Source organism: Pelecanus crispus, chromosome 10 (genome assembly GCF_030463565.1).
Source record: "Pelecanus crispus isolate bPelCri1 chromosome 10, bPelCri1.pri, whole genome shotgun sequence".
Classification (NCBI taxonomy): domain Eukaryota; kingdom Metazoa; phylum Chordata; class Aves; order Pelecaniformes; family Pelecanidae; genus Pelecanus; species Pelecanus crispus.
In genome coordinates, this window is record NC_134652.1 from 15,238,414 (window position 1) to 15,256,819 (window position 18,406).

Consider the following 18,406-nt stretch of genomic DNA (forward strand, 5'->3'; position numbering starts at 1 on the left):
CTGGGGATGCATTGAGGGGCCCAGACACAGCAACAGCCCAGGGTGTTTGTAGAGGAAAGGTCTGTGCCGGCACCGGCGCATCTGTAGTGTGCTGGGAATAGAAGAAAGTGTGCTGTGGGAAGGGGTTCGTGGGATGATCCAGGGGCTGTTCACCTGTCCCGGCAGAGTTTAACATCAGCAGCTTGCCAGTTAAGACCAAGCCATTGTGTGAGGGCTGCTGGGAGCAGAGGGGACTTGTGCCCCATGAGGCTGTTAACTTCACAGCCATTGCTTTCTTAAGAACTTAAGAACTTTCTTAAGTTCGAGGGCCTGAGGTGGCTTGGGGAAGGAACAAGCATGCTCTACCCCTTTGTGTTTCTGACCTTTGAGGGTGTCAGAAGTGAGGCATTGCATGTCATTTCCTGCAGCCTTCTCTGGCTGCTTGCATTTCTCTTGCCCCAGAGAAGGTGCTTTAGGAGGCAGAGGGGACCACAGTGCTCTGTGCCTGATGTGTCCCAGCAAATCCCCTTGTATCCCTGCTGTGAGGGTGGATGGATGGAAGGCAAGCACAGGCCAGCTCAGGGTCCCCAAAGTGACGAGCCTTGTCATTGCAGGCCTGTAAGTCCTTGCATCAGGAAGCCAAAATTTAGAAAAAGCCCTTATATATGCACTCAAGTTCCTCTTTGAGTCAGAGGTGATCTTCAGAAGCTCCAGAAATGAAGGAAATCAGAATAAGTAAATTACTTCAGTCATCGCCACCCTGCTGATTAATTGCAGAGGGCCCCAGGCAAGCCTCCCGCAGCACAGCCGCGCACTCCCCTGCTGAAAGCTGCTCGGGAGAGCGTAAAGCAACCCATGGAAAGTGGGGGAAAGTTTAAGATAAGCAAACAATGAAAGTGCAGATGATTTAAGGCATCCTCATAGCCAGCAGCATGGGGCTTAAGGTCGACTTGTGGACTCTCGACCACTCTGTTTCCCTGTGTGGGCTCTGCTCAGTTTGCTGACTCAGCGGCTGTGCCGGAGCCAGCGCAGTGAAGGGAACGCCAGTGGATGCAGCTTTGCTCTTGGGCCGCTAGTGCACGTGCGAAAGCTGGCTGTTGATTAAAGCACAACAGACTCTAGTTAATGGACCCCGCTACAGCTATATTTTGCAGCACATTTTATCCTCATTATTTTTTGTGGTTTCATTCTTCTCTACCTTATCTATTCTCAGGCCTGAAACACGGGATCAATATCCAAATAAATTTATCCAGAGGGATGACACAGATAGGTTTTACATTCTGAACACATTATTCAATCTACCAGGTGAGTCTAATGTGAGCCAACATATGCCTCTCTCTGTGCTTTGAAGCCAGTAAAGCTTTGCTAATGTCGTACTCTACTTACCTGTTTATTTTTCTTTACATGAACTTTCTTCTTTTGGGCACAGGGTCTAAAGTTAGCTGGCTGTATGATGTTATCCTTGTTTTAAAATCTTGCTTTGTTTCTTTGCAGAGACCTACCTGTTGGCTTGCCTAGTGGATTTCTTCACTAACTGTGACCGGTATACTAGGTACGTGTTCCCTCCGGTTCGAGGTGCTGATGGTACAGTAAGATTGTTAGTATAAAGAGCAATACGGCACAGATGGAGCTGTTCTTAATATCAGCGGAGGCCCCTCGAGTGGTTTCGGTGGGGAAAGGTTCAGGCCTCTTATTTGTTTGACGTGAAGAGAATTTAGTGGTGATGAGATGATCTGTGTGTACAGCAGAGACTGGTTATGAGGGTTTCCTTCACAGGGTATATCGGTATCACCATGCTGACTAACTCTGGTATTTGGGCCAGCTGCTAAGATCACACACTTACTACAGGGTTTTTACAGGTACCAGACAGCTCATTTTGAACCTGTGTTCACTGGAGCCTTGTTTGAACTGGTAACTGAAAGGCTAAATTTCTTCAGCCAGTTACCACAAGTCCCTCATGTCATAATTGAGGACTTTGTTCACTTAAAGGTGAAACGCTCAGGCATAGTGTGGTGTAAAAGGCTGTTTGTGCAGCATGAGTATTTACCTAGCTTTCAAATAGGTATAAGCATAAAAACAAGCTGTGGTTTGAACTACCAAATGTGGATGCTGCTGTGCGGCTGACTCAGGTGATGGGTCATCTTTGCATATTATGTGAGTGGAAGGCAAAGGTTTAATAGGATTTTACCTGGGAGCAGAGGAAGTGTTTATGCCAAAAATCCATCAGATGAAGTATCCATTCTCAGGACAGGTGTGATGATTGCTGTCATAATAAATACAGCTCTGTTTAATCCTCCTTGATTTCTTCTGATACAAACTCTCATGGGTGTCTCAAAGATACCTCCACAGTATCTTGTAGAGGAAATTTCTCATGTTAACTCTTAACTGTTCAACTACACAGAAGTAGTTCCTCCTCTCAGCAGCGAGTATTACATTTAATTGATTTCCATGGCACCCCCTTCTTTAGTACTGGAAAGATGGGGAAAGAGCAGCACTGTGCTTACTTTCTCAGTACCATTCATCTTTTGTAAAATGCTGCAAACTGCACAGTCCCAGTCTTTTTTCCTTCTTGTAATACTGTGGGGGAGAAATAAGAGTTGCAGTCACAGAAAGCTGTTGTACTGCTATGGAGGCACAGGCCCTCAGTTAGGAACTTGCATCCTAAATTTATAAACAAACATTCTTGGGTAACACGCCGATCCTGTTACACTCCGGTTCATAGAATCATAGAATAGTTTGGGTTGGAAGGGACCTTTAAAGATGTTGTAGCCTTCTTTCAAGTCTGAGCCATGGTAAAGTAGTAAATAAGAAACCATTATGGTAAGATGAAAACACAAGCTCCAAACAAGATTTTGAACTGTCTCTCTCCTTGACACGTTTCTCACCTGCTGCGTTTGGCCGCTACAATCTCTCTTCTTTCTCCTCACAGCTGCGAAACAGGATTTAAAGATGGAGACCTTTTCATGTCCTTCAGGAGTATGTTCCAGGATGTCAGAGATGCTGTTGACTGGGTTCATTACAAGGTGATTGCAAGAACTCCTTGGGACATCTGTAGTTGTAACTGAGTTAGAGGGACTGGTTTGTAACTCAAGAGTGAAGATGTGTTATTCCACTTTTGGGCAAGAGCCCTGCTTTGCCGCCTAGTGAGCAAATAATACATTGCAGTTGTATGTGAGTAAGTCAAGATATTGACTGCCCTCCTAGTACTGGAACATAGCTGTCTTGTCTTCCTATTCCTTATTGTTCCCAGATTCCATTTCTGTACTGTAATTCACGGGTTTTAGAATGAGATGCTACAAGGGTATTTGCATTTACAGTCCACAGCTTGTACATTGTCCGAGTTACTAAAACAGCATTTTACTGTGAAAGGTTTACATTGGTACTATCTTATGTTGTCTGAAAAGTACCTGCATTAAACAGAGAAATGCATGAACTCCTCCCTATTTGGAGAGGAGAGGCAGTTCATCTTTTTCACACACTTGTGCATAAATTTAGAATATAATTTTGTGAGTGTTAACATCTGGTTAAAGACCTGATTTTATTGTTCTTCCTCATTCAAGAGGTCTGTTGGGGTGGGATGGAGAACCATCACAGGAGAACTCTGCTCACAGTTGTACTTGTGGTGGTCCTTTTAGCCATGCAGAAGTCAGGAATCTATTTTTCTTTCCTTATGCAGTGTTGTGTGATACATGTTGGAGTTGGCCTTACGGCATTATGGTCAGTGTTGGAGACAGGTCGTTGACTGTCTTGTTTGGTATGGCAAATCTATTTTTTGTTTGTTTCTATTGTATTCCCTTCTGAAAGGGTTAAAATGCTGTTGAAGTGGATTATTTACCATGGTGAGGGAATCGATGGATCACAGAGTTTGTGATGGTCCCTGCTACTCAAAGCCTCTCATCTCTAGAGTCACTGGTTCAGATTCGCCCTGGTTTGTACTTTCACAGCATTTTAAAGTGTGAAAGTTGGCATTACTTTGATGTCTCATCATAAGTTTCCATTACCTCACTGGGTTCTGTTGTTTCTATTTCAGGGATCGCTCAAGGAAAAGACCCTTGAGAATCTGGAAAAGTATGTGGTGAAAGATGTAAGTGTGAAGTTACTTTACTTGTGCTACGTGACATTCTGTACTGAGTTAAGCAGGCAAGAAATAAACATGCTGATTTGCTTTACTAAATCGCAAAACAGATAACGCTGTGATTTCTATTGTAATAACCAAAGACAAAGTGGAAAGTTCAGACGCAGCCTTTATTCTGAGCCAGCGATCCACGTGATTTTGTATTCACATGCACGTTTTTTACGTAAAATATAGAAGCCAGAGGAAACGTTATCACAGGACACAGGTGAATACGCTGGCAAGGCTCATGTTGTTTCTTTTGGTGGTGAAAGCAGCTGTGTTCCCTGCCCATGTTTTCTTTGCCCAAGCAGACCTCTTTTTAAAAAGCAACAGATTAGCATCTTTTTAGACAGAAGTATTTCTTAGCCATCCAACAAAACTGTTACACGCATTTAACCATGAGGGACTGAGGGAGGGATCCTGAAAGACTCACCAATGTCCAGTCTCTTGATAGCCCCAAAATGTGTGTTCAGCACATCTAATTGACCAAGCTCCAGTGGTTCCCTTACTTTTGCCCTCTTTGCAGTGTGCGAGGCCCCTCTGGACCACTTAGAGTATAATTATTCTTTAGTTTAGATGAGCTCTGGGGTAGAGTATCACTTTAAAGCAGTTAACCTTGTTTCTAGTTACATGCCTGCAGAATTCTTAGGAAACCATTCTGTGAGGTAATCAGCTACTCTGGCAATGGACTGAGATTTATGATTCAATAAAAATAGCCCCAGGAATAAATTCTGATTAATTTGAGGTTGGAATTATAATGTGCTCCAACTTGTGGCTCGTGTGAGCTCAGATTTCACCTGCCTCTGGGCCCATTTCGGGAATGGACTTGGAGCTGGAGGACCTGCTCCAGCACGCCTGGCACGGAGCAGATCGGTGGGAGCAGCACAGGGTGCCTGGCACTGTGGTTGGCAAAGGCACCGCAGCCCTGCTGAGCCCTTCCCCCTCGCCTTCCTCCCCTGGGCTGTGCTCTGGAGGGGTGTTATGTGGACGGAAAGCCAGCAGCTTTGCTGGCTCTGGCCAGTGCAAAACATGTGAGTTTGTTTGCTTGATGGTTTGATTTGCTTTGTTTTGTCTGGTGGGATCATAGTTGAGAGTGTTTTGCCCATGATGAATCTCTAACTTTTGTGTGACTTGTATGTCCCTTGGCTTTCAGGGGAAGCTGCCACTGCTGCTCAGCCGCATGAATGAAGTTGGGAAGGTGTTTCTCGTCACAAACAGCGACTATAAATACACAGACGTAAGTGCTGTTTGCATTGTTCTGTTGGTATATAATGGAATAAGCAAAAGCCGGCCATTCATTTGTATGGGTTTTGGTAGGACATCTTCTGATGGAGAATTGGGTGTTTTCTAAGCTAGGTGTAGGATGGTTTAGTGGTGAATGAAGATCAGGTCATGAGTCATCTTTTGTAGTCCTGGTTCTGCTACTGACCTAGCATGGGCCTGGCTTAAGTCCCTCTGTGCCTCACTCAGTTCCTCAGCAATTAAAAGGCTGAAGGAGAAAGTGATACTCATTTTAGATTTCAGCAGCCTTTAAAATGCAGAACTTCCCTTTCAAGTGAGATAGTCTGAGTACAGACAGGTCACCAAAGCCATGGTCCTGGAGAGGTCTTAAGAGCCAGAAAGGGCTGTCTGCTGTGCTGTAGGAATACAAGTGGTTACTTCAACTCCAATTAAATGTCAGGATGTTGCAACACTGCTAATCCAAAAATTGATGTGCCATTTTAAAGCATTGGAAGATATACCTGGAGCAGTGTGCAGATTTCTGAGGCGAATGTGTTCTTTGATTATAAAAATTACTGGCTTAATTCCTGTCACTTTAAATTCCATCCACTCATTTTGTCTCCAAATCTTATGCTGACTTTCGTGTAAATCCCAAAAATAAAGTTCTGTAACCTGAAAAGATAAAAGCAGAAAAGTATGCTTTTATAAACTATACAAATGTATTTTTAAAAACGCATCTTTGAATACTTTCTTTCTGTCTTTCAGAAAATTATGACATACTTGTTTGACTTTCCACATGGACCAAAGGTATGTGATTTCTAGACCGCAGTTCCAATAGAAACTGATGTGCCTAATTATCTGTGTAGCTGGAAAGCATTTTAATCCTGTTTCATCGGCTGCATGGGATTAGTTGCTTTAATCTGGTTAAAATACACTTGCTGTTTTGTGTCCTATTTGAATGGGATCAAAGCAAATACAATATAACAAAGAGAAAAGAGGCATCATCTGGTCTCAAACAATAATCTGTGTTAATGATAACATTATTTTAGTGATAACACATTTTAACTGTGGCATTTTGCAGCCAGGTTTCTTAGAAGTCTTGCACAATGTTTTAGATGTTGTTAAAAAAAAAACTTGATGGAAAGGAAGGAGTTTTATAAAACAGCAGAAACATTTATGGTTGATTGTATCTTAACTATGGTAACTCCAAAATTTTTAGTCATGCTTTTTCTGGCTTTCTGAGGTCAAAACTCAGCCCTGCAACTTTTGGAGAGAGACTTATAAACTGAATTTATACTGCTTTCTCAATCTCCCAGTGGGAAGCTATCTCACGCTCAAAAGACGTGTTTGCACACTGTGCTCTAAAGGTAGAAGGTGGCCAAGGGAGAAATTTTCAGAACATGGAAAATTACCCAAACTGATAGCTCAAAAAAGTCCTTGCTGTGGTCTTGATCTCAGAAAGAGCGTAAGCATGGAGCAGAAAGGGCTCAGGAATGCCCAGAGTCCTTCAGGCAGGGCTGTGATTCAAAGCCGTGCTCTGTGGAATAGAGTCCAGGCATTTTCCCAGTCTTGGCAAACATACCAGTATGGCCTTGTAAGGCTGAAGCCATGAAGTCGCATGTGTCTGGATCTACGCAGGATTTCACCTTCAGAAACCGTGGCAGTGGTGTCATTTACAGCATCTCTTTACACAACAGCTGTGCTGTGACATGGATGTTCAGTGCAGTTCTATCCCACACCATGTCCTCAGTCCTCACTGCTAGGCTGGGTTGGGATGGGCTTCCCGCATAAGGGGAGTGCTGTAGAAGATGGCGCTGGCAACCCAGCATCGCACCACAAAGGCATGAGCTAGGGGATTTTGGTGGACCAGCAATGTCACAAGGTTATGGCTACGGACAATGACACTCTGGTCAAACTCCCTGTGGTTGATTGTGTTGTGCCTGGGGTTTGTTTTTGCCTTTGCAGCCTGGGAGTGCCCATCGGCCATGGCAGTCCTACTTCGACCTGATCCTGGTGGATGCGCGGAAGCCCCTCTTCTTTGGGGAAGGCACTGTGCTGCGGCAGGTGGACACGGTGAGTGGCACATGGAGGGTGCCTCTATGGCTGGAAGGGCTCGTGCATCTCCTGTGTGGCATCTCTTAGTGGCAAGAGGCAGCGCAGTGTTTAGACAGGACCTGCCCTAGAGATGGTGGGCTGGCTTCTCCTCTTAGTGATTCCTCAGCAACCCCATCACCTGGGGCACAGCAGAGCTCGAGGCTTTGCTGGCTTCCCTAAGGTACTGCGGGTGGCAATAGGAAAAGAATGTGGAAAGCCACCTCTAGGCTGCCTGGGAGTGTGAGAGAGACAAAGAGTAAAGTTTCAATAGGACGGAGAAGATCCAGACCGTCAGCTGTTTGGTACTAATGCAATGTCTCGTTCCTCAGGTGACTGGGAAGCTGAAGATTGGTACCTACACTGGCCCGCTGCAGCACGGCATCGTGTACTCAGGAGGTGAGGCAAGAACCCTTCTTGAGCTGTGGAGTGGCTCTGACGTGCCCTCGTGGCCTTCAGCCACTCCAGCTGTGAGAGGACTTGTGCCAGGCACTAGGCAAGGTTGTGTTTCCCAAAGCACATTGTACTGTGCCCTCTGCACACTGTGCAAGAAGCGCTCCATCATCACTGCTGCCCAGCGCAGGGAAGAAACGGACCCATTCCTCCTCAAATGCCCTTTTCTTCCGTGCCAGGGAGGGGAGATGCCACTGCAGGGCTTGTGGTGGAGGGGGAGCTGCAGCTGGTCCAATGCAACATTTCCAGCTGTACTACGGTGCTGCCACCAGTGTGACCGTGCTTGGAGGGTCCCCTGAGCCGAGGAAAGGCAGTGGGTGGATATACAGGGCTGGCTGTGATGCCCAGGGCTCCGTTACTCTCACATGGGGTGGGAGGCAGCATGGCCCCTCTGCTGCTGCCATTCACGTGGGGGTGTGCGTGGGCAAAGCTGCCCCTGGTGAACTGCCAGGTGGCTGGGCAGTGCCCCATACCGCCATGGACAAGCAGTGGAGGTTTCTGGGAGGAAAATGCACTTGCTCTGTCCCTAACCCTGGCCCTCTGAAATGAGCTACAAGTTTCCTTTTGGCTCCTCATTCTAAGCCATGCCATTCTTCTCTCAGGCTCTTCGGACACAGTCTGTGACCTGTTGGGGGCCAAAGGGAAGGATATCTTGTACATCGGAGACCATATCTTTGGAGACATCCTCAAATCCAAGAAGCGCCAGGGCTGGAGGACCTTTCTGGTGATTCCCGAGCTGGCGCAGGAGCTGCACGTCTGGACAGACAAAAGCGGTCAGCAGCCGGGCAAACCCTGGGCCAGGCTTTGCTCTTGCTTGCCTGGTGCCGCACCCCTGAGATCGCCAGGGCATAGGAGCGCAGGGGAGAGATCACCCTGGCTTGCCGCTTCTCCTTTCAGCCCTTCTTCCCTGGGTCTGGGTGTCGGTGGCAGGAGCTGGGGCAGCTCTCCGTGCGCTGGCCTTGGGGTCCCAGGCCTTTCCTGTGCTCTTTCCCAGGCCGCTTGTGCGTGATCAGCCAAGCGCTGACTTGGCCAGGGGAGAAGCTGCAGCTGGGTGGGGTGGAGTTGTTCCTCATCCATAACCCTGCCCCAGAAACTCCTCTCCCTCTGCCCGTATGGAGCCGTGGCTTCTCTGGTAAAAAGTATCTGACAAGATGCCTGGGTTATTCTCCCTGTAATGCCTGAGCCATGACTGCTCTCCCATCTGCAGGGAGTCCCTGCTCACCAGCCGCTTCCTCCTTCCTCCCGCTCCCTCTGCTGCTCTGCTGCCAAAGTGCTGTGTGTTTCCCATCCTCCAGCGCTACTGCTTTTCTCCCAGGTTTGCCCTTTGGTGTATAAATAGGTCTGGGGGATATGCAAGTTGCCCCATGGCTGGTTGGAAGGTTTTGATGCGGGCTGCGAAGGTTCAGCCTCAAAAACAAAAGGGGCAACCAGAAACGAAGCCCAAAGCTCTGCCAGTGGCACAGAGCGTGATTGAACCCTCTCCCTGCACAGTGGCTGTGAGATGCCATGCTCCTTGATGCGGTGCCCCTCCACCGCCATGCAAGGGGAGTGGGCAGGATGGTGGGTTTGCTTTCAGCCCTTTTCATTTCAGTGGTTTAAACTTACCTTTTCCCCCTTTCTTTTCTGGATTTTCCAGCCCTTTTTGAAGAGCTGCAGAGTCTGGACATTTTCTTGGCTGAGCTATACAAGTGAGTGTTCAAACAGTGACAACTTTCCTGCTGCCTCTCCCAGCCTAGTGACAGCTAACGAGCGGCTCTGATGAAACCTTGGGGTTGGCTTAGCGGCACTGCTGCCGGAGCTTTGACTCAGGCCTGGGCTCTGCCCTCGAGACCAACCTTCCCCTCCAGACCAGCCTCCCTCCCCTGAGCCCCCATCCCACAGCATCTGGTTCTGAAAGGCTTTTCACACCATGTATTTACCTTCTCGCCTGTAACTAGGCATCTGGACAGTAGCAGCAATGAACGCCCTGACATCAGCTCCATCCAGAGACGCATTAAGGTACCAATCATAAAAATCCCTTTTCATCCTTTTGGATCCCAAAGGGCTTGACAACCCAACCCCACTGCTCAGCCCTGAAATGCTTTGCTCTGCCTTTGGGTGGGCACGGCAGGCTTGGCAAGGCCGTTCTGTCTTTGTGGACGCAAACGGAGGAGCTTCTCAGCTCTGTGGTATCACTGGTGTCACTGGCACTCCTGAAAGGCAGCCTGGTCTGGAATAGGCTCTCCTTCCTCACGCAGACAGCAGCACTGACTGACGGTGCTCACTGCCCAGAACGGGTCGCTGGCACGCACGAGCTTGGAGGGGCTGTAGCCTCTGGTTCAGCCAGCCCTGGGGTGCCAGCCTAGGGCAGGTGCTGGCCCTGAGCCCGCTGCTGCCTTCCCCTCTGTTAGCTGGCACTCAGCTGTGCTCTGATGAGGCGGGATACGAGCACGGAAAGCCTCGCTGGAGATCCTTGCAGATCTCATGTAGCCCCCAGCCCTCAGTGCACTCCACTTCAGTGTTGTCACGGCTCCGTGCTGCTGCCTGCCCAGCCCAGGATCTGACCTGCCCTTTGCTTGTAGAAAGTGACCCACGACATGGACATGTGCTACGGGATGATGGGGAGCCTCTTCCGCAGCGGCTCTCGGCAGACCCTGTTTGCCAGCCAGGTGATGCGCTACGCTGATCTCTATGCAGCCTCCTTCATCAACCTCCTCTACTACCCCTTCAGCTACCTCTTCAGAGCCGCCCACGTCCTGGTGAGTTGCAGACCCCAGCGGGGTGGGCAAGGGTCCCAAAGGTGCCTGCGCTTGTGTTCGTTACCACTTCCACAGGCCACAAGCACCAGGAACAGCACCTTGGAGGGCTGGGTGGCATTTGATGCACCGTGGGCCGAAGGGTCACGTTCCAGGGTTTGCTCTCCATCTGTCTCAGGGAGACACCCTGGGCCTGGGACACCCCTTGCCATCTCCTCTCTCTCTTGCATGTGCAGATGCCACACGAGTCCACGGTCGAGCACACGCACGTCGACATCAATGAGAAAGAGTCACCGATGGCCACGCGCAATCGCACCTCAGTGGATTTTAAAGATTCTGACTACAAGCGGCATCAACTGACCCGCTCCATCAGCGAGATCAAACCGCCCAACCTCTTCCCCCAGGCACCTCAGGAAATCACACATTGCCACGATGAAGATGATGATGAGGAAGAGGAAGAGGAGGAAGAAGAGGAGGAAGAGGAAGAGGAATAAGAAGGAAAAAGCAAAGCATCTCTGAAGACAAACCATGACTCTAGCAGTGATCAGGAGCAGATTCCTTTGTTGGGGCCCTTGGGGTGATGGGTTGGGGGGGGTGTGATTCTTGCAAAGGCACATTTTGAAAGTGTCCGGAAACTTTTAGCAAATTAACACTAATTATGAGGAGACCCTTGTTTTCAGTTTTGCAGACGGTTCAGAAAGCTGATGGATTCTGCCTGGGTGGTGCATTCAGATCAGACTGCCCGCCTGTGCTGTCATGCTGCTCCCATTACATTTAGGGACGCTGCATGTTTCTCCCTTTCTTATGATGCGTTTCATTTGATTTTCATTTGAACGGTGTCCTGTGAACGGTTTTTGCCATTTGTTACATTTGCTGCGGAGAAGGAAGGGATGTGCTGGGCCCTGGAGGAGACAAAATGATCCAAATCCTCATGCCCATTGGGTTGCTGCCCTTAACCCGCTGCTTCTGGGTTACGAAATCCCCCCTCCCCGTGTTAGCCAGGGTGTTGCTGTGGCTCCCAGCACTCAGTTTACCCTCTGCTTGGTGTGAGTTTCTGTGTAAGTGGTTCGATTCCTCCGGCTGTCACGGATGGCGGTGGGATTCCAGCTCTTGCCTATCTGCAGCTGTACACGTCTGGGCTTGTAGACGCTTGTTATCCTCTCCCAGTGTTTCAAAGCTCTTTCATCATCGGCATGTGATGCATGATTTCCAGCACATTTCTCAAACAGCTGAACCGCACACTGTGTTCTCAACTCCTGTAGTTTCAGCAGTAAATATTAACCCAGGAGCTTGAAGCTACTGCTTTAGCGTTACATTAGTCGGTTGGTTTTCCTACTGCCTATTACTGACCTTTCTGTCCGCTCAGCTTTAAGAAAGCGAAGCATCCCAAAGGCAAACCCGTCTGGAGTGAAAGGGCCTGTTGTTCCAGGGTGCTGCAGGCCACGCATGTCTGTCCTAAACTAGGAAACAGTGTGTGCCACAGGGCCAGTCCCACGGTGGGAGCCAGGAGACTGCGGGCCGGCTGGCAGCTGCCCTCATCTTTGGCCTGGCGCGGAGCAAGCGGAGTCCCATCGCAGGTTGCGGTGGGCCAGGCTGTGTCCCCAGCCAAGGAGGGTGATGGCTGCAGGCTGCTGTGCGGGGACCGGAGGGGCCCCACGGGGATGGGCAAGCGGTCCTTGTGCCCGAGAGCCGGCCCGGGGAAGGCGCGGGGCCGGCACGCAGCTGGGCAGCAGTGCCCTGCAGTCTTCCTCCATGTCATGGGTGCAGCCTCCCTTACTCCAGCCTGTGCCGTTCGCTGTGAAGGGATTACAACGAGGGCCCTCTTGTAACGAATTCAACTGTTGTTTCAGTACCATAAACTCATTTAATCTTTTTTTTTTTTTTTTTTTTTCCATTTTAAAGTACCTTAGAAGAAAATAAAAAAAAGAAAAACCACACCACCAATATCGGAGCAGGAAACGCTGCTGTTGTAGTGGCAGTTGTTCAAGTCAATAAATGATGATGTTTCTAAGAAATGTCTGGCACTTTGCGGCACGTTGCTGAGATGATGAGGGCTGTGCTGGAGGTGGCAGGGAGAGCCGGGACTGGTCCGTGGGTTCCAGTGGGACGGGTGGCTGAGGCAGAGGGAAAGCATCTCCGGGAATTGGTTGTGTGAAGCGCTGCCAAGCAGTGGCTGTGGATCTGGCTTTAAGGGCTGGGCTGGTCCCCAGGGAGCAGGTGGGTTGGAAGCAACAGGGGCATGAGGCTTTTGTTATCCCCATCGCCTTCAGCTGGGAGGCACGGGGAGCCAGAAACCTTTTGGCCTGGAGTCAGAGAGCCAGGAGGGGCTTTTCCATGGCAGCCAGGGCAACACCCCCACCACCTCCAACACTGCGCCTTTCCGGGGCGGTTTCCCACAGGCGCTGCCAGGGGCCGCTCCCCACCACGCCTGACCCGTGCCGGGTGGCACTGGCGGCACAGCGCAGCCCACGCGCAGCCGGAGCCGCAAACCTGGTTACGGCAGAAGAATACGCAGGGAAGGCCCGTGCTGCCGCAGCGATGGCACCGGCCGGCCTAGCCAAAGTGCACCCTGTGCCCAGCTGAGATGGGGACAGCCTGCTGCTGTGCTCAGCCCTCGCTTATGAACACACCCCTCGCAGCAACCAAACCAGAACAACCCAACCAGAGCAGGTGAGGCCCCGCCATCAGAGCTACCACAGAAGGATAGTCAGTAGCAGGCAGAAAAGCAGCGCTAAATGGCTGCAGATGGTGGCCAGCAGTCAATGGCCAACACTTCAGGGATTGCTAAAAGCCCCACACCCAGTACTGGGTCCCTGACACCTTGATTTTGGGGGTCTGGAGAGCAGCTAATGCGTACCCACAGCGAGGTCAGCTGCACAAAGGGTTTGAGAGAGCTGTTCTGAGACCTTTCACCAAAGACCATGCTGGGCTTTGCTATGTTTAAACCTCATTTCTCCAAGTATAGCCACTTGAATTTTTTAAGCTTTAGCTCAGCAGCTGGGGAGGGCGTGTGGCTGCGGCAAGGGAGGTCTGGGGAGCTCCGTGCATTCCTCCTTCCTAACTGGTCGCCACAAATAGCTCACTCCCAGCCCAGGGCTATTTCTGACTGCGATGAGGAGAAGACTCTTCAAGGCTGGAGCAATGGAAAGTATTTGACCCGCACTTGATGGTGGGAAAGTGGCGGGCAGAGCCTGATGGACACACAGGCACCGCTCGGTGCCCGGCCTTGTGCCGCTCAGCCCATCCCGTGCTGGCTCCATGATGGTGTTGCAGTAAAAAAACCATCAAGGAAGAGCCAGGGTGAAGCCTCTTGCCCCGGCTGGCACAGGAGACATGGCCACAGCCCCGTTTTCTAGCCCACACCTCTGGCAGGCAGCCTGCACCTCTGGCCAGTCCCCGTGTCTCCAACCGCTCTGCAGAGCCCCCAGGAAAAGCCAGCCTGAGCCGCAGCTCCTGCGGGCCCTGCCCCAAGGGCCGGGCGTGCTGTGCCCCGCGGGCAGCGGGCTCTTCCGCAGCAAAAGCCCGGCAGGAGCAAGGTGAGCACCTGGGAGAGGCCTCACCCCCTGCCCTGAGCTCTCGCTGACCCGATTTCTGATTTCTCCCACTTCCTCCAACACCACGCACCCACCCTCACTGCTCCGCAGACGGAAGGGGCTCACAGTGCCTGCACTGAGCAAACTCTACCAGGGACAGGAGTGCGAGGCTCACGCTGCCCTTAGCCACAGCCCTGCAGACATTTTGTCGGCTGCTGTGAAGCAAGTATTTCGGAATAGGGCAAAGTAATCAGAGACGCTCCCAGCTCATCTTTTACACCATCTCCTCTCTCAGCAGAGAGAGGGCCCACTGCAGCTGAAGCCCAAACCCAGTATCAGGTGCACCTAACCATGGTGGAGGATGCAAAGCCCTGTGCCAGTCCCTGAGCAGCAGCTATGGCAACCTTGGCACCTGAAGCCCTGGCCACCTGCAGCGTACATTGACAAGGCAATTTTGTAGGTGCAGAGCCACCATGGTCCTGCACAAGGGTGCTCACCTCCAGCAGAAAGGCCCTGGGGCTCGCTGGGCTGTGGAGCATGCGGCAGGAGCGCAGGGCTGGCACGCAGGGCTGGCCAGGCACTCAGAGCAGCAGCGTGGAGGGGGGGGATGCATGGTCTACCAGGACTTAACAACCTGTAGGTACAAAAAAGTGACCTTGAGCACGATTCACATGCTGAGACCTGGCCTTTAGCACAGGGTCCCATCCCTGCTGCTGCAGTGGCGCCGGGCCCAGCCACGCAGGGAGGGTGGAGTGCAGCCTGGGTGCTGCTGGAGCCTCGAGGACGCCGAGCCCTGGGTGCAGCTGCCCCTGCTTCGGGCACTGCTCCTGCCCTGCTGCCACAGTGCGGCCTGGACTTGGGCAGCCAGCACCCATCCCACCTCCCCGCAGGGACCCGGCCTCTCGCACCCTCCCTTTGAGGAGCCCCGGGCTCCCCTGCCCTGCTCCTCCTTCCCCCTGCTCTTCACCACCAGAGCCAGCCCCGAAGTCTGCCTTCACATTAATCCTACTTACGTCTGCTTGCAGCATCCCCCATCCTCCACCTGCTGTTGGGGACAGGCACCCGCAGGGGAGCAGAAGCCCTCTCAGGACCTGCCCCTCTCCCCGTCCCGCTGGTCCGACGTTGGGGAGCGAGGTCCAGGGGGATGGGGCCACCCTGCAGCACAGGAACAGGGACAGAGGCTGCACTGGGTGCAGCAAAACCCCCCACAAGGCTTGAGCAGATGCTGCCCAACTCACTAACCCAGGGTTTAGCAGCTCAAGAGCTGAGCAAGGAAGAAAGCCCAGTGCAGGGAGAGCAGCTGGGTGAAATGGCTGCGAGGAGGACAGGGGTTGAGGGATGGCAGAAGCACGGAATGGGCGCCCGGCGGGGCTCATCTGGCACACAGGAAAGGGGGGGCTGCTCCTCCGCCGGTGTAGAGCTGGAAGTGATGCTGTGCAGGGGACTAAGCTCCTGCTCAGAGATAAGCCTCTGTCACTGCAGGCTCCGCACGACGCTGCCGCCAGCGTCCCAGCAGCAGGGGAGCAGGCAGCGGCACCTAACGCAGGGGGACGGACAGACTCGCTCCACCAGCGACTCCCGTCCGACGGAGCCGCCGTCGCCACCAGCCGCGGTCCTCGCTGGTGACCCCTGGTCACGCACCGCCTGGCAGGAACGTGCTATGGACGGACAGACAGACGGCATCTACGCTTCCAGATAAACATACATGATATATGGAGAGCAGGTTGTAAGTAAGGGTTTGGTTTTTTATTAGTGGAAGAAAAAGGCCCTCGCCCTTGAGGGAACTTCAGAGTCAGCTACTTGCTGTTGCCACCAGCTTCCCAGCTCCCGGTCAGCAAAACCACCAGCACGGCCCTCCCAGACTTGAGGACTTACGGGCCTAGACCCACCAAAGCGAAGAGCAAGACCTGGCTCTAAGGGGAACAGGATCCGGCCTTTCCGTGGCTCTTGACAGCTGAAATGGAGAGTCAAGACTGCTGATGTGCCAATCGCAGAGAGCTGGGTCCGGGATCACCAACATCAGCCCCACCACCCGCATGCCAAAATCCATCCCTTGGAGATGAGTTGGGGAGCATGGAGGAGGGAAAAATGCATAAACTGGAATGTTCAACAGAAAAAAAATCATCATTTATCTAAAAAGAATAGAAATAAACAAAATGCTTTTAAACAAAATCACAAAATATACAAATAAATCTGGTACAAAATAAATAGGAAAGATTGGAAATCTACAACAAAATTGAAATAATTATAAAATTCATTTGTATGACAATCAGTATATGAAACGTATACACTTCATTCAGGATTTCAGTTGTGCTTATTCAGGTTTATGTACACACATGGAAATACTGTAGCCAGAATACTACAACTCTGGAAAAACCAAAGTCATGTACAATATGATACAATTTGCAAAGACCATGTATGATGGCAAATAGGACACAGGGAAGAGCTGGCTGGAGTGGCTGAGCGGGTTCAGATAGCCACGAAAACGCACTGCGGAGGGAGAGCCGCTATGCTTCGGAGCAGGGGGGACCGAGGCTGAGCCAGCAGCGGCCGGGAGGAGGCTCGGGGCAGCCGGGAAGGACCCGGCCGCAGGAGAAAAGTTTGGCGCGAGACCTCCAGCCGCCGAGCGCCAGCCGCCCATGGCTTCCAGGAACGCAAGTATTTGGTTTTTCAGATTCAATGTGTTTGGCATCCGGGCGCCTGCCCCGTGATTTGGGTATCGAGGTTGGCTCTGCAGCTGTGCGTGCTGGAGAACGCACACGCCAAGAGCTCTGAGGTCCCTCAGCAGGGCCCAACCCCAACCCGCTCCTAAGCCACCCTTGCGCTTGGGAGAACATGGATCAAATAGGACCGGAGCACTGGTGCTGGGGTCCTGGTGGGTTCCCACTCTCCAAATTTCACGCGGTCTGCGAGGAAGGCAGAGTCCCTTGAACAGCATCTCCTACCCTTAACGTGAAGAATGAAGACGGGATGGCCGCAGCATCGCCCGTTCCTGACCGCTGCACCTCCTTCTCTCACTTTCCTGAACACTCAACCAAACCACAGCAAGAAGAGCAGAGGAACGGCCACGGCCGATGCGAGAGCAGCAGCCGCAGAAAGCCATGTTGCTGAATCCAAGCCGGCACGACGCAGGACAGAGCACATACCCTGGGTCAAAACCCACCAGTCAAACCAGTCCAGCCCAGCCTGCTGACCTGAGACTTTAAAGCAGGGATGACACTAGAGCTGATCCAGGCCCGGCCAGGCTCTCACTTCTGTGAACGGGAGCTCACCGGGAGTCCCCTCCACCCTCCCACATTGATCTTTGGGTCACTCCAGAAGGCATGCGTTCAATATTGGCACTTCCAGCTGAAGGCCTATGATCCAGGGTACTCATCTGACACCTACAAATTTCTCACTTGAATTTGGAAGGATTTGCTACAACAGTGATGCCCAGAGGATACAAAACCCACCTCCTTTTCTAAAGCTCTGCAGTCTCCAAACAGCTGAAATGGGATGCGAGACTGCTGCGCCAAGCACTAAATGCTGGGACAAGCCCTTCCTCCCCAGCAAACTCTCCTGTCGACTGCCTGCCGCACTGCTTCCAGGAGGAGAAGGCAACAGAGACGTCAAAACCACCTCTGGAGCTTCAGAGCTGCCTGCAGCTTTTGCATGTTTCAGGGGCTTGTTTGGCTCGTGACAGCTGACAAACCTCAAGCCCGGCTCTATGACAGGCAGCTTCTGTCGAGAACGGCCGAACCTCTCCTGCTCGAGCGAGGATTAAACACCAAGCACTTTGTTAGCCAGAAATCTGCGCCAGAGGGGCGAGAGCAGCCAGGGCACCATCCTCTGTAGGATCCCAGTGATCGGCCCTGCTCAGAGGGAAACAGGGCCTGAAGGAGAAACCTCAGGAGAGAGCAGAAAGATGTTTTTCAGCTGGAGACAGAAGACCAGCAGCTTTGAGTACCGTATATTTCCAAGGTGCAGAACCACTATAGAGCCTGACCTCAGGATAATGAGAACAAGATGTCACTTTGACCAAGTTCAGTGCTACCGATTTGTGAAACACCTCCCTCCACCATCTGTACTGTGCCATGGGCTGGAGGCAGCTTTCCAGCACCCCCTTTCCATCCCTGCAGCTCAGGGAAGGGCGCTGGGATAACCTGGCATCCCAGGCTTTCTCCCAGGGAATGCTCTGGCCTCCCCAGGTTCAGTGTCCAGCTTCTAACGGAACGGCAAATACGCACAACCAGACTGAAAAGCTCAACCGTACCGCCTTGGACCCACAGCGACAGCATCCC

General features: G+C 51.6%; 1 protein-coding gene across 1 annotated transcript in view; it reads left to right on the forward strand.

Annotated features, from left to right (window-relative positions):
- The window catches only part of NT5C2 (5'-nucleotidase, cytosolic II), a 62,228-nt gene extending 51,065 nt beyond the window's left edge, over window positions 1-11,163 (forward strand). Inside the window, exons 6-18 of the mRNA XM_075717425.1 lie at window positions 1,193-1,284; window positions 1,474-1,531; window positions 2,909-3,002; window positions 4,010-4,063; window positions 5,247-5,330; window positions 6,080-6,121; window positions 7,280-7,387; window positions 7,738-7,804; window positions 8,461-8,631; window positions 9,495-9,546; window positions 9,796-9,856; window positions 10,420-10,596; window positions 10,830-11,163. Coding sequence (XP_075573540.1) covers window positions 1,193-1,284; window positions 1,474-1,531; window positions 2,909-3,002; window positions 4,010-4,063; window positions 5,247-5,330; window positions 6,080-6,121; window positions 7,280-7,387; window positions 7,738-7,804; window positions 8,461-8,631; window positions 9,495-9,546; window positions 9,796-9,856; window positions 10,420-10,596; window positions 10,830-11,087 — 1,318 coding nt within the window. The 3' untranslated portion in view covers window positions 11,088-11,163. The remainder of the gene's footprint in view (window positions 1-1,192; window positions 1,285-1,473; window positions 1,532-2,908; window positions 3,003-4,009; window positions 4,064-5,246; window positions 5,331-6,079; window positions 6,122-7,279; window positions 7,388-7,737; window positions 7,805-8,460; window positions 8,632-9,494; window positions 9,547-9,795; window positions 9,857-10,419; window positions 10,597-10,829) is intronic.
- The last annotated feature ends 7,243 nt before the right edge of the window (window positions 11,164-18,406 follow it).